Genomic DNA, 16,167 nt, shown 5'->3' with positions numbered 1-16,167 from the left:
TCTTCTGCAGCTTGTTCACATCAATATGTACAGAGATGATGTATTACAGGAAAATGTTTTGATAGAACAGGAGAAAGGCAGGGCCAATTTATAAGAAAATGTCTGGAGGTAATTATTTTAGACTAGAATAAAATGCCCAAGTCTGCACTGGGACTAGGATAATTGCACTCAATAAGGCTAATGTAGGAATTATGATGGTACTTCTTGGTGTGGAGCGTGTGGAGATTTTCAGCTTTTAAAGAATGTTTTTAGAGTACTATCTAAGGAGTAATAAATGTTTTTAAAAATGCTATTTCAGGGGGAAAAATACTTGAAGATACTGGCTTCAATGGTAACAGGATTTAAATAAATCTCAACTGCTTTTAAAGATGTGCAGACTTCATCCTAAGTTGTTTTGATTTGTAAAGAGGGAGAGGATTTCACTTATCACTTGAGTGAAATTCTGTATTCTGCTGGTAAAATCTATCCTAAATTACTATTGTATACAAAGAACAAAATGTTAAATACAGATCCACCTGCAACTGAAACATTTAAGACAATTATCTCTGAGCAAGATTTGCGTCTTAACTCTTATTTGATATATGGAAAACTACAGCAGTCTCTTATTATTACTGGTTGTTTTCTTGCTGCAAGGTTAACCTACAGAAATAGGAGCAGAAGATTCACTTCCCCCAGATTACTCATGCAGGTCTTGTAGCAAACAAACTTTTCATTAAGCATTCTGGTGAGCTTATATTACAGCTGTTCATTTAATTGCATCACCAAAAAGAAGTGGAGGGTAGAAAGAAGCATGCTTCAACAGAATCCTTTCTGAAGAAAAAAAAAAGAGAAAAAAAAGCACTTGCTCTTTATCAGAAAGAACTGAAAAAGGACAGGTCACTATTACAGCTGTGGATTGCTTGTTAAAAACAGAAAGCTGTAGCAAGCAAAAATGACAATTACTGCATAGGTAAAATGCTACCCTGGGCACTTAAAATATTTCACTGTAACAACAGCTTTTTCCAAAGACTCACTGACATCTATGAATGTCATATCTGGTAGCAAATTAAAACAAATCTCCATTAGGCTGGTAATTGCTTATTGTCCCCATTGTCAAGATAGCTAAATTGAGATGTAGTGAGTATAGTGAATGGCCACTCAGCACAGGGTGTAGGAGGCAGAAGGACACTTTACATCCAAGATAACGAACTACAAAATTACACTTTTAAGGAAATACTGTAGATCCATCTGACTTGCACTGGCAAGCATATTTTCTCTGCCACAGGCACAATCAATGAATGAAAATGACCATTTCAGATTATGTTGAAAATACATGGAACTTTTTACTCTCTGGGACAATCCTGCTCACAAACATACATTAGATATGTACTTTTGTTCTGTGAGCACAGTACCATCAAATATACTAACCATATCCATCATGCCTTGAAATGCCAATTTACACAGTCCAGTCTGGTTCTGTACCACCACTCCATACAAGGAGCAAAACAGGTTCAGATACACAGAAGTCTAAAGGTCCTTAACTACACTATTTCCTTCTATGTGTATTCTTGAATACACTACATGCTTCACTATTTCCTTGGCTTTCTCCTCACACAGTCACACATTTCAATAGAGTGCCCTTAATAAGTAAAATATTGTCACACAACTTGGCACAACCAAAGTAAGACAGAACTGTGTTAGACCCAAAAATCCATGAACATGTTTTTATCACAAACTTTTTATAAAGCAGATAGAGATAAGTGTTATTGTCAGAAGTGATTGCTTGAACATTATTTCAACTCTTTGCACCAGTTTTTGTGTCTGTCTTCTAATTCATTAAGACATTTTTTTTCTCTTTCCTCTGAAGTGTCTGCCTGTGTGCCAGCTGCCAGAGCCAGGAACACTTTCCTGTGTGTACTAGTGATCTCTTCCAAGGCTGGCTGCAGCTGCCCTGTGCAGCTTGATGGAAGGGTATGGGAGGCTGGAAATGGCACAGCTTTAGGATCTTGCATGCACACAAATGTGCACACCACAGTATAGCTTAGTGGGCCAAGCACCAACTCAAAAATCCTGTCCCCTTTCTGGAAACCCAAGCATAGGAAATCCTCTGATCTAAGCTTATGCTCCTGGGGTTTGGTTGGAGTTCAAGCATTGACAATACAGCTGGCAGAGAAGAAGTAGTTAATATTCTTCCTGACGCTTCACTCTGGTTAGAAATATCCAAATGTGCTACTTAAGAGCTTTTTATAGAAACTTCATGCATTGCTTTGTTGACTTCTGCAGATGTGAAGGGTAAATTATTGGTATAATACACTTTGAAATCTGTACTTAGATACCCCAAGACATTTCTCTCTTTCTCTCCCCCTCTATAATAAAATACCTTTTTTACACCAATGTCTGCCTCTCATAAACGTTCCACTTTGTTAATGCCTTGCCAAACTAATGCCTTTTCCTTTTTTCCTTTTATGCATGTAAGTGGAAGCTGCTGTGTGCAATGATTAACAACTGTGTCTGGAATATATCTACAGCCTTTTTATATATCACATTTTTTGTCTAGACCCTGCTTCTGCAGACCTTTATGCTTAACTTCACACAATGTGAATCTGTGACTTCCATTCAACACTTTAAAATGTATAACAAAAATGAAATTATCACTTGAGCAGCTCATTACTTTCTGGAATGTATTTGTGACCAAGCTTCATAGAAATATTTAAATAACATTTAAGCGATTTAAACAACCTGCTAACTTACTGGATTCTAATTTTCTTACACACACATTTAGTAAAACTTAAAAAAATATATACATCCATAAAAATGAGTCTGCAATTTAATCTTTGAGACTCGTATCACATAAAGGATAATTTAAATGAAGCATACTTCCAAGACAACTTCCAGATATGAGTGATATCCAAAGTGAAGTGAAATCAGTACTTCACATGCAGTGATGGGCTCATCACTCATGATGGAATGAGCACTGTTGGCAGGAAATGATGCTTAATATAAATAAACAAGTCACACCTAGATTTCAGCAATTTCTTGGACAGCTGAAGACAGAGAAATATAAAGACACAATAGCTGAGGTACTGGTTTTAGGACCAGTCAAACATAATCTTCAACAGCTACCCTTCTGAGTAAGACAACCAGTACTCACCAGCACTGAGAGCTCCTCCTGTTTGACCAAATGGCTGTAACAAGCCTTCACCTCGTAACACTATCTCCATATTAGTGAAGTTCTATTAAAGGTGAAGATTATTCTATTTCTGTATTAACAGAATGAATTATGTCCCAGATTCTCAGGCTAATTCAGCTAATGGGGTACTACAATTCCTTGTCCTTATGTAATAATAATTTAGAAATCATTGGATCTTCTCACGTTCACAGATCATAAAAGAATAGGATGTACCAAGTGTGAAATTCTGTACTAAATAAAGGAATCATGCTTAATATTTACATTTTTTACTACAGAAACTTCCAACGTAGCTAATAATTACAGTGTTCTAATTTATCCTGTTCAAACATTTTTGCATTGCTTCAGACTAAGATGTACATGCAGATCACAGTTCTCTCCCATGTTTGAACCTGCACTCAAGTACTTGAGAACTGAAAGGTCTTGTACAATGCCTCATGAAGGCTATGAAGAGAAAGCTGCAGCCTGTTGCTGAGCACAAGTAACCTACATTCTCTTACATGGTTATAACCTCCATTGAGGGAGAGAGAAAACAACATTTCCAGGTACCACAGAATCAGGGGAATGTTTGGCTGGAAGGGACCTTGAAGATCATCCAGTTCCAACCCCCTGCCATGGGCAGGGACACCTTTCATAGGCCACGTTGATCAGAGTCCCACCCAACCTGGCCTTGAACACTTCCAGGGATGGGGTATCTACAGCTTCTCTGGGCAACCTGTTCCAGTGTCTCATCACCCTCAAAATAAAAATTTTCTTCCTTATATTCAATCTTTCAATTTAAAACTATTGCCCTCTGTCCTGTCATTACAAGCTTTGGTGATGTCTTTCCCAGTCTTTCTCACAAGCCCACTTTATACATTGCAATGTTGCAAAAAGGTCTCTATGAAGCCTCTTCTCCAGGCTGAAAAAATCTCAACTCTCTCAGCCTGTCTTCACAGGAAGGGTGTTGCAGCTCTTATTCCATGTTAAGCTACACTTCATAGAATCACAGAATGGTTTGGATTGGAAGGCCATTAATCTGAAAGTTCTACTTCACTTCCCTATGTTCCCAAGTTCTTAAAACTGTTATGTTTTGAGAACTAAAACATATTGTTTTAGTTCTATAACAAACCATTATGTTTTGAGAACTACATGGTGACCTGTATTAGTCCTCTGAATATTAAAATTAAAAATAATGATATTTGTGTACACCTAAAAATTATAAATTTGGTGTGAAAGACTGCATGTGCAAGTATATGGTAGGTTTAGGATATGGTATCAGTAAAGAGCAGGACGATTACATTTTTAATATATTTCAGCAGTTCTCCTAATCAGATGATAAACACGAGCACATTATTAAAGTAAAATAGAACACTGTATCAATGTAGATGGTAGACATAAACTCTTACATTTATACCAAACATAAAATTAATTTTTCATGTTTATACCTCTCTTAGAGAAAAATATTCATTGCTACCATCTCATATGTAACACACAGAAGCAGGTTACATAAGGAGCATAAATAATTAGGTATGCAGTTATATTTACTCTCTCTGTTTCAGAAGCTATTTCTATATATCTAAAATAATAGTTTTATAAAGCTATACATCTACAAAATTATGTATCCCTTGTCTTTGTCTTCCCTGTTATTAAATCTCTCTCTTTGTTCAGATTCTTCCCACCATCCTTCTTCTTTCCATGACATGCTCCCTCAGTTTTCCTTTGGTCTGACATGTCCTTCAATTTTTTGCATACCTTGTACAGGCATGTAGAACTGTGTCTGTCTCTCTTTACCATCTGCAGCTGAGGGTTATGGCTATAATAATCCCAAGTAATTATTTTCTCTTCCTCCAAACATGTACCATAATGGCCTGAACATCTCCACCTATATCTCAAACATTTATTGGCTTGGTTGGGAAATCCATGGACCATGACTTCTGTTCCTGGCATAGATATTTATTTTTCCTGAGCTAATGACCCACATTAGAAGACAAAGAGGTTACTGGCTTTTTATGGTTCTTCTTCAAGAAAGAAAGAGTACTTACAGTTTTACTCCAGGTGAGACCTGTGGTGTGATGCTCTTTGATATAAGCTTGAAGCTCAGACCAGATGTTCAGATATGACTTCACCCAATCAACATGGCGTGTGTCACTGTAAAAACAGAGGCAATATTTATCTGTGAATGTATTTAAAATCAGAGAGCAGTGCTGCTCTTGCTTAAAGCAGGTAAACCCAATGACTGGCTAAAAGCCATGGACAAATCAGTTAGCAGGCAGACAACCTGCCCAGTGCTGCAAAGACTGAAGCTACTACATTGGAAAGCTTCTAGATCCTTCTAGAGGACAAACAAGAGCAAAGGATGCCTCTAGCAGAGAGTGCTTCCTGCTAGAAGTGTGTGTCACCATTCTTCTCAGGCTCAAAGTAACTGAAAAATCACTAAAGGCACATTGAGCCTTACAGCAGGTACCCAGATGTAATTTCAGGGTGCTGAACTTTAGAAAACTAAATACCCACTGACTCTGTAAGGTATTCTGGCTGCCATGTTCAAATGTGGCCAGGGCAATACTGGGTCATGTTACAGTCATCAGACCAAAATATTTATACATGAAGAATTTTTAAAGTACAAGTCAAAGGTGGCTTTAGAATCTTTGTCGTTAGTCCTTCAATGGGACTCAGAAATGAAACCAGGAAATAATGAAGAGAAAAGCTGCTTGTAAGATGAAGTCCATAGTTATAACAAATTATTAGTGAATAGTGATTGCTTACAAGGATTTGTGTGTCTACCTTCCATTTATTTCCTTTGGAATTTTATCCTTAATAATGTGGAGGACCTGGGTCAACAGGTTTAATCCAAAGCCTACTGAAGTCAAGGGAAAGCCTTCCATACTTTGGAAGACATTGTGGTTTGATTCAGTGAAAAACAGGGAAATAATTCCTCATTAAAGGAAGAATTAAATACCTAAATAATGTACTCCATTTATACCATTACACAAGACGTTTTTTTTCTCCAGTGTAAACACTGATACTATGTTGTAAAAATCATCAGTTACCCCAGCATCAGGTACTACCTTCAGTAGGTAAACTCAGGCTTTAGGAATAAGATATAACATATAATATATATAAAATAACATACTATATACAGCATATCATTTATATTTATACATATTCAAGAAACATAAATACATGTGAAAGGTTTTAATATTTAAAACCTTCTCCTCACTAATGAGGAAAAATTCAATAGCAAATACCATTTTTCACTGGGATATGAAAATCAAGACCCAAAATCTGGCCTTCAAAAGCATCAAGTCAGCAGGATTTATACATGACTTTTCAAAGAAGGACCTGAATTTTTTTCTCTTTCTCCATCAGTTCACAGATATCATTCATGGAACTTTTCTTGTGAATTCCTTGTGCTCTTTAAGAATAGTGAAGTGGTGCAGAGAAAAATCCAATCAGGAGCTATGGAATTTGAATCTGTATATATCTACCACCTAATACACATTTTGAAGCCAAGAGCAAGAGCAGCAACAGTATGAGAGCACAAATGAGAGGAGGATGCACAGCAGCCAGCTAGCCACACGTCGCTATGTAAACAGGCATTTGCATATAAGCTCATGATGCTGGAATGCCAGAAAAATTAAAACTAATCTTAAAATGTGCAGAGGGTGAAATCCAGCACTGCTAACACTGCTGCCATTCTCACTGCAGCATGCTGCAGGTCAGAGGTGAGGAGGGGAAACTATGCTACTGCAAGAAGGTTTCATCAAATGCTTTTTAGTTTACAAAACACTTCCCGTGCTAGCACTGTGAACCCTACTGGTATGGTTAATGCTCTGTTCTCTGGCTAGTCCACACTGGAGCTTGGTAACATACCTGTTCTTGTAGTCCTTTAATACCCTGTTAGTATAAAAGGTAGCAGCATCATTCATCTCCTTGACATAAGGGCCTGGTTTAGGAGACTAGGACCATCACCCCATGGTAGCAGGAAACAACAGAAGGAGAAAGGAAGTAAAACATTAGTCAGACACCTCCCCTGACATACTAGGTTTATTACCTTCTTGGGTGTAGTAGAGACTGCAGAGCACTGCATGATTTGGAACTATCCTGGGCTGCACCATCCAGAAGCTTCTTAACAGCCCTCCCAACCATACCATGTGTCACTCACCACTGCTATCCACCCAAGGGCAGGGATGCTCTCACTGACAGCGGACAGGTGGTTGAACATTTTACTTCCTCTGTTCCTTTCTCTGAAGTTCTGGATTTCCTGAATCTTCTCTGATATTGGCTTGAGAAGCATTGCCACCTCATTCTGCAAAAAAAAGAGGAGAGGAGAGGAGAGGAGAGGAGAGGAGAGGAGAGGAGAGGAGAGGAGAGGAGAGGAGAGGAGAGGAGAGGAGAGGAGAGGAGAGGAGAGGAGAGGAGAGGAGAGGAGAGGAGAGGGACTGATGTTAACAGTGGGTGGTCCAAAAGCACCATGTAGTTTAATATTGTCCTCCTTGCTTTCTGATTTACATCCATAAAGAAAGGTCACCATAAATTACAGCAACAGTTTAATTACCCTCCTACAGTTGCAGTGATAAAATGCACAGACATTAAGTATTAATAATGTGTTGTAGCAAAAACTGTTCTCAGCACTGGCAGCATTTTCACATGCTGCCCAGATTAAGACCCATATCAACCCCATAGCTCAGAGTCAGCAGAATGACTGTCATTTTCATCTGATGTCCCTTGAACTTCTTCAGATTCTTGAGTTTTTCGTGTTATTAACCAAGTTGTTTTTCCCAAGAAACACAAACTACTTGTTAGTTGCCTGTTATTATCTGGCAACAAGACTGAGAAAGTAAGACACTGTAGGCAAGATCAGTTTTACCTGTCCTTCTTGGTACATTTTAATGTTTTGGCTGCAAGCAATGCAGAAGGATTTCATGGGAAATTGCTGCCTGCAAGCCATGGTTTGGGGAAGTTCTCCTGGGTTAATCAGAAACGAATGGTATCCATGGGAATGACTGCTGAGTGGAAGGAATAGTGTCTGGAGCAAAGAGAAAAGCAAAATGAATGCAGAAGCTATCCAAACTCTTTCCTGTGCAAAGTGAATGCTAATCACACTGGTCCAGTGTCTCAGAAAAACTAATTTAGAGCACTAATTCGCTGGGAAAAATTCTTCCACTCAGAAAACAGCAGATTGAGGGACATGGAGTCATCAGTTTACAGGCAAAACAACTGCTGTACCTTGCAACCTTCTAACATTGCAAAAGTATGCTCCCCAAACTCATACAATGTCCCAGCAAAGGCAGGGCACCATTCTGATCCTCCCTGGCACTTCACTTGGAAACCACTCAGGATTGCAGCAGAATTCTGCATTTTTTCTCACCTTTTCCAGGACTATTTGTGATGTGCTTGCTGGAGACAACTAATCCTCATGATCTTGAGTACTAATGCTGCCATGACACACAAAAAATGATGGGCACATATGTCCTGCTTGATCTCTGTCATCTTAAGGTTTTTCTTTTCACCTTTCTAGAAGACTTCAGCATTAGAGAATTTTATGTCAGCTTAGAATAAGCATGTTTACTATGGATCAGCACAGGTCAAAGACACTTCAAAAATGTGTCAAAAAGAGGTTGTGCATTTTGAAAAGTATTTTGATCTACCTACAGAGCCTGAACATTTTAGTGGTAGAGTAATTCTGAGAAAGACCTATGCATCAGAAATATATGGGGATATGTGATCTTCCCTACAACAAAATGGGTTGGGAGAAAACAAATATTTACAGTATTACTGTGAAATTATAAGATTTTTTGTTGATGACCTAATGACCAGCAAAAGTCATTAAGTCTAAAAAAGCCCTGAAACCCCCATAATTTGTAGTTCTGAAAACATGATCTTGTTGCCATAACATGATAAAGTCTGCAGAAATTCTCCTTTCTAATTTTTGCTTGTTTACAACATGCTGCAGCTGGTATTTTCTTGGGTATTTTCTTATTTTTCAGGGAAATCTTTCAAGTATGACAGTAGTTAACAAAACTGAAATTTAAGAAACTGCTTGTTCTGCTTTGATATTATGCCAGTTTTCCTCCCATAAAGTCTGAGGGATATTTACAGTCCTGAGCTTACTGTGAATCTTCATGGCCCAGTTCCAGACAAAGAGAATATCAGGCCTAAAAATACAGCTCCACAGATGCCTGGTATATCTAGACGGCACTGGGAGGCAGCACATTTCTGTGGATAGTGCACTGAAGTGAGAGTCCTTAAATGGGGGTTCTCTTTGCAGCTCTCCCACCAAATTTCATCAGGTTTCAGTAAAGCTGGGTTAGCATTCTGTGCTTCAGTTTCCTAGATATGAAATGGTGTTAACATAGCTGTTTTATTTTGTAGAATACTTTGATTTCTATAGATAAGAAGGCAAAGTTATGGTCAAAACATTTCTCTGAATAACCCACAATGACCCAAACCTCCTCCTATTCCTTCTAGAAAAGCTCTCAGCCACTTTTCTGAGGATCTTCTATTAGTGGCACAGAGATTCTGTCCCTCAAAACACAGGACTTAATCTATCCAATGATTACATATTTATAAGAAATGTTTATAAAAATGTAGTGGATTTATTTAATTTCACAGAACCTGTGCAAGTTTTAAAGATGAAATATGTATTGCTAGGGAAACTTTCTCCAAGTAATCATTCCCTTGGCACTGCAGTGACACCAGAGTGGGCTGGAGGCTTTGCTCAGCTCTGTCCCATGAGAGAGGTCTTGGCAGAGCAGCAGAGTCTGCCTCCCCTTCACTGCACTCATCCTGTTCTGCAATGGCTGCACAAAATGTGTGTGTTTGTGGAAGCTTTTTGTTTTCCAAGTTTCTGTGTAAGGGTTTGACACAGGAACACAGCCTGCAAGGAATCACTGAATTGAGTTCTGTCTCAGTTCTAAATTTTTAGTTAGTGATTAAACTGCAGATGAATTACAGAGTGTATGGCATATGGGTATAGAAAGGCTCATTAATTCTGGCAGTAATCAGTCTTGTTTGGCTTTACAATGCAGAAACAGTTGTGCTGAGGGTTCTAGAAGAATAATCTCTTTATTGCAATGCATATTAAAACAGCTGACTTAATAAAATTAATGTCTATATTGTATCTCTAAGAAAAGGGAATTCCAGGAGATGAATCAGAACTGTTGGAAAAATCTTCAGCATGCCTTTGGCATGTGTAGATAAAATTTCTTGTCATTTAAGACCCAGCACAGTTGTTTGACAGAAATTTAAGAGTCTCTTTATAAACACCATTCCTATTATAATATCAGTTTTGCTGAAATGCTTAAAAATGCAACATGGGCACAACTGACAAATATCAGAAGTAATTCCCAGTATCCTTTTTTTCCTTTTAAAATAATGATTAAAACCAGATTGTCACTTTAAACACAAATAACTTGACAACCAGCCAGCTTATATTTTATAATTCTTATTAGAAAATCAAGACAATTTGGCTAATTGCCACAATTAGCCAAAACACTGCAAAAAAGTTCCAGCATGCCAAAGAACTGCCTTAGGCTTTGGCTGCAGAGACTTAAGAGTCTCAGCCCAGTCTCATAAAATGGCCTGGAATACCAGTACTCCAACAGATCACGCTACACAGACTTTCTTCTCCTTCGTATAATTGTGAAGGAGAAAATACCCACACAAGAAATTCCCCAGGTGACAGGCTTATAGGACTGGTGGACAGGGACACTCAGTTCAAGAGAAAGGCCAAAGTTTTGGATTTTGTGATGTTTGAAATCTGCCTGTAAAGTCACATTAAACTGAATGGCTTGCCTAAATTTTGGCTGGTTGAACCAGTGATTACTTGAAAATCTCAGCTTTAATTTGGGAAAATGGGTATTTTCTCAGGACAATGTTGTGCAGAAACCTGCCAGCATGAATCACAAAGGCACAAAACACAGAAGGTAAATAAAAACTATGGTTTTAAAGATCTTATATATTTTTAAGCTAATCTTACATGGTTTTGAGGGGTGAGATTGTTTAGTGAAGAATTTTTATGTTGATGAGTGGCAATACAATTCAGACTCACTATCACGGTGTTCAAATCAACCTGACCTATTATGAAAAAAACATGTCAGGAGAACAAATACCCTTTTAAGTTATGCAAAATGAGGGCATGGCAACCTCTGGCATAGGAGCAGCAAAAGAAAACTCAGAGAATTCGGAATCAACAGCCTCTTCCTTTTACTCAGCTGCAACCCGAACAGCGTGAGTACAACCTTTATTCCATGGTGCACAGTTCTGTTAGTTTCTCCTTCATACTTACATAAAATCTCCATCATACTTGCTTTGTGTTTTTAAGGAGCAAGTTTGAAACATGGAGTTGATCTGAATCAGGTGTCTTTGTATGTGTTGGCAAGCAGTGCAGCCTAACAGGAATGACTCTGCAGAGCAAAACAGTTGGTGCTGAGGCTCCAACATTCACAGTATGCATGTAAGGGAGGTGCTGTTTGGGACTAGCTGTAAATTGTGGTTTAGATGCTGCCTGGGAGTGGATCTTCCACTTAACCTCAGAATGACACCCACTTTGTACACCTTAGGCTGCTCTATAATGTAAACCATGACATAGTAAACAGGGCTGATGTGAAGGAGAAATACAGTCCCACAGTGAGCTAAAAGACTAACAAAGACACAGCCATTATCTCTGCAAACTGCCTAGTACAGTCCCATCCCACACCTCATCCTTTCAAGGGATGAAAGATGTCATGGATAGCAACACCACACTCAGCTCTAACAATTTAACAGACCAGCATCTGCTCTCAGCTGAGACTTGATTCCTTCTACTGTAAATGAGGAAAGAAATATCCCTGAGGAATTATTTGCACACATTAATAGATACTAGATGACTATATGTTAGAAGATATTAATAGATGTGAAGAAATGGACTCTAGAGGTGCTGGCCATTACTGTTAAGAGAGCCTAGAAAAATACCTTACACAACATTCCTACCTTGACAGTTTAAAGATGATGAGCAGAAGCCCATCCTGTGTCTACAGGAATAAGATCACCAGTGAGATGCATTTCTGCTATGAGTGGCTGTGATTCTAGAACTGAAATAGTTTTTGATTAACTGTAATTTCCCCTTTTTTTTATATTTTCAAAATACGTAAAGACTTTAACTTCATACTTTTTTTGGTAGGTATGCAGTTTAAGAAAGGTTTGTGTTTTTCTTTAAGCCTTTTTACATAGGCTGGATGGAATCAGTGTTCAGATTAGGTTGAGAAATAACCTATTGATTTAAATTTATATAAAATAATTTTTTTTACCCTACTCCACCTAAATCCAATGTTTTCTCTGTGACTATTTTCTGATTGGCTGTAGAGACCATAAGTGAGATTTTTCTCTGAGATCACTACATTAATACTCTAGTATTCTGATATTTTCAGGGTTCAAACCTCTCCTCCTACCTAACTACATTAATTTATTATGGCCTAGTTTTTTTAGACTGTAAATTTTCAACACAGCGGTGTAACAAGTATTTGATGTGTTGATCAACAGTACAGGTTCTGCCACTTCAACTCACTGCTGTGCAGCAGCAGGACTATGACACAGAGAGACAAATCTGCCTAACTGTCTGGTCAGCTTCATCAGCACAGAAGCTTAGGCACATTTGTGTGCTTCCAAAGTGACTTAATTGGTATTTGGCTTTTATTCCTCTTAGATAGCACAAAAATTCTCAATCTAACAGCCAATATCAGCTGTGGCAGTTTTGTCCTTTGTGGGAAAAAAAACAGGGAATACCAAACCACAACCCACATGACAAATTACTACTTTAGTCATTTGTGGGTTTATTTTTAAATATAAACTCTGAGGCAGGGCAAATGGAGAGGAATGTGAAAGACAAATCACTTCTAACCAGTGGAGAAATCCAGGGCCTGATACAACCTGCATACATCAGTTTACAGCAGTGCAGAATCACACCCACTGCCTTTGGCTGGGATTGGTTGGTTTTAAATTGACTTGAATGTTCTGTGTGTTGTGTTCTTGTCCACTGCAGCTTTCTGTGGGCAGTATTTTCAACAAGAAAGGCTCCTCCTGCTTTAGGCACACAGGCAACACCCCACAATTAATCAACAAGAACAATGACAACTAATAAACTGCTTTCAACTTTTTGATTTACTACTACTCAATCCTGCTGCTGTGATTATAGTCCATGTCAGTGGGGTCCAGGGCATTCCAGGTAGCAAGGAGACTCTGTTAAGCCACAGTTGCTTTGTTCACAACATCTGAGATCCTATGAATCTTTGCTAAGAGCAATCACCTTTCATGGGGCATGTCCCAGGAAAGAGATGTTAGATATTACAGGTTTCCATCTTTGGCCAAACTATAAGACTGTCCAGTTCATTGAGCAGTCCTGGAACTGACATAACTTTTGGAATTCACAAATGTGGTCTGATTTAGACCAAAATAAAATTTGAAAAAAAGAAAATAATGAACTAACTTGTGAATCAAAAAGCCCTGCTTTTCAGTTATCTGTACACCCTGTGCTTTCCTTTTTAGAAGGTTATATGCATAAATCCCAGGAAAGAATTGTGTAACACAGAGGAAGGAGAGTACTAGTTGGGATTTGTGTTTAGCAGAAATAAAGAATATGGTACTCAATGGGAGAGGAAGTGTCCTATCAGCTTAGCTCAGTAGGGTCTCACATGGCACAATTTGAATATGAACATTGCTAGAGGGACTGAAAACTACCCTGGTGATTTTTGGACATTATGTTACAAACAGCAGAAATCCGATAAAGGCTTGCAGATCCCTAGGATTGCTTAGCACGTCAAATGAGGATCCAGAGTACACAGGTACACTGGAGGTCACAAGTGCAAGGAGCCTTTGGTTACTGGAGCCTGATTCTTGCACAGAATGGGAATTGCTGGCAAGTCTGTGCCTGGGGATGTTGGTGTGAGCCAGTCCAGAGCTGCCACTGATGTGAATCTCTGCCTCTATTCTGTGCAAGCTGGGTGATGCTGCACTGATCATGGCCCTTCTGCATTCCCACGATCCCTGAGTGCCTCTGGGCCTTCTTACTGCTGAGTGCACTGCCCCTGGGGCACAAGTGAATCTCAAATGCTTCCACCTTTTATTGAGCTGGGGGTTTTGGCAAACACAAGCGAAGAAAGTGAAATGGGACGAGGATTCCTAGAGAAGTTAATTAAAAGAGAGACATTGAGGGGCTGGAGTGTGTCCAGAGAAGGGCAATGAAGCTGGTCAAGGATCTAGAGAGTAAATCCTATGAGGGGTCAGTTAGGGACTTGGGAGTGTTTAGCCTGGAGAAAAAGAGGCTCAGACAGACCTTATTGCTCTCTACACTACCTGAAAGGGAGTTGCAGTGAGGTGTAGATCAGTTTCTACATCCACGTAACAAGTGACAGGACAAAAGAAAATGGCCTCAAGATGCAACAGGGGAGGTTCAGATTCGAGTTTAGGAAAAATTTCTTCACCAAAAAGGTTGTCAAGTACTGGAATAACCTTCCCAGGAAAGAGGTTGAGCCACTATCCTTGAAAGTATTTAAAAGATGTGCAAATGTGGTGCTTAGAGACACGGTTTAGTGGTGGACTTGGCAGTGCTGGGTTTATGACTGATGACTTCAAAGTTCTTTTCCAACCTAAACGATTCTATGAACTGAAAATACAATGAGTTTGAGGCTGATAAAATGCAGATGAGTGATTTTGAGACAGAATTATGAGGTAACAGGTGTCAGGGGCTATCTGGACGTGAAATAGAGTAAGAGCTTGCAACAGTACCCAAAAATGAGCCTGTGAACTGTGCACTGCAGTGGGTTAGAGACTGGGAACTGTTGGTCCGTCCCTGCGGCTGTGACCACGCGTCACATGCAGTTGGAGGCTTGCAGATAACAGAAGTATGCCAACAGTTTGGCAACATTTCAGAGAACAGGACCGGGGGAAGGGGTTCCCTTTCGAGCTCAGGACTCTCAGGCCCCTGTCCATGTCACTCTTGGCACCTTCTCTGAGTTTGAGGCCTGAGGGCCTTAAAAGGCTTGAACTAAATTCTCCCTTAAGCTATTTCTAGACACAGAGGAGCAGGTTAGCAGCAGTGAACTCTCAGCAGCTGAGAGAATGGCATCGAAACTCAGCCCAAACTCTTTTGCATAAGAATGTGCTAAATTAACAAGGTGAGAAGTATCCTACTGTTTGTATTTTTGGAAAACAGTAAGGGTGATCCCAGTAAGCATGAGGAAAAGTAGGGGGAAATGGAATGACATAAGCAAGTCAAGGTAATTAGAAAACAAATCCTGCTAGAATGCAGAATAATAAGTCCCAGGAGTCTTGTTATTGAAGTACTTTAAAATAGAGAAGAAAATGAGCAATCCCACACTGACAGAGAGTAGGGAACTGTGAATCTTCATCTTTTGATTTCTACATAAAAATCCTGAGAATGAGTTCTTTAGTCAAAGATTTTGCCACAACTATTCTAACCCTACAATAGATTTTTTCCTTTTTGCTTGGCTATAAAAATAAAAACAGAAGGACTTTTTCTCATGCTTCTAAGTCTGAATTCAAATACAATTTCTTGGGTTTCTGTGAGGTGTGGTGAGGTCTCCCTTTTCTAGGAAAAAAAGGGAAAGCTCTCCTTTACCTCTCACTTTTTTCCACCCCTCTCCTCCCACCTGCGTGCAGGATCTGGATATTTAAGCTAGGTATTTAATTGGAATGTTTGTCTGCACAATGTTAGGAATAAATCCATGAGCTTTGGCAGTCATATGAACTCAGCATTCTTCTCTAATGAGAAATTACGTAATCATTTATAGTCTGAACTGCATCTGTCATTTAAATCTGTTTGAAGTACTTCTCACCATGAACATGCTCATCCTGCATATGCTTATATTGATTCACAAAAATAATAATCTCATTAATTTGTTCTCAGCATAGGAACAATGGATTCCTCAAGCCCTCAAAACAACTCTTACAACTGTTTGAATGTTTAAAGTGAAATATAACAACTCATAAAGAGAAGGCAGTATATGAGTCACCATTCACAAAGA

At 38.9% G+C, this 16,167-nt stretch overlaps 1 protein-coding gene across 4 annotated transcripts in view; it reads right to left on the bottom strand.

Annotated features, from left to right (window-relative positions):
• CAP2 (cyclase associated actin cytoskeleton regulatory protein 2) overlaps nucleotides 1-16,167 on the bottom strand; it is a 68,176-nt gene that overhangs the window by 15,529 nt on the left and 36,480 nt on the right. For all 4 annotated transcript variants that reach the window (XM_059482166.1, XM_059482157.1, XM_059482149.1 and 1 more), the window contains 3 exons: nucleotides 7,311-7,454; nucleotides 7,019-7,104; nucleotides 5,191-5,296 (listed from right to left, as the gene is read on the bottom strand). In XM_059482166.1, the coding sequence (XP_059338149.1) occupies nucleotides 5,191-5,296; nucleotides 7,019-7,104; nucleotides 7,311-7,454 (336 nt within the window). The remainder of the gene's footprint in view (nucleotides 1-5,190; nucleotides 5,297-7,018; nucleotides 7,105-7,310; nucleotides 7,455-16,167) is intronic.

Source organism: Ammospiza nelsoni, chromosome 1 (assembly GCF_027579445.1).
Source record: "Ammospiza nelsoni isolate bAmmNel1 chromosome 1, bAmmNel1.pri, whole genome shotgun sequence".
NCBI classification, from domain to species: Eukaryota; Metazoa; Chordata; class Aves; order Passeriformes; family Passerellidae; genus Ammospiza; species Ammospiza nelsoni.
The sequence above is the reverse complement of the archived record's forward strand: the minus strand, read 5'-3'. Positions and strand labels throughout refer to the sequence as shown.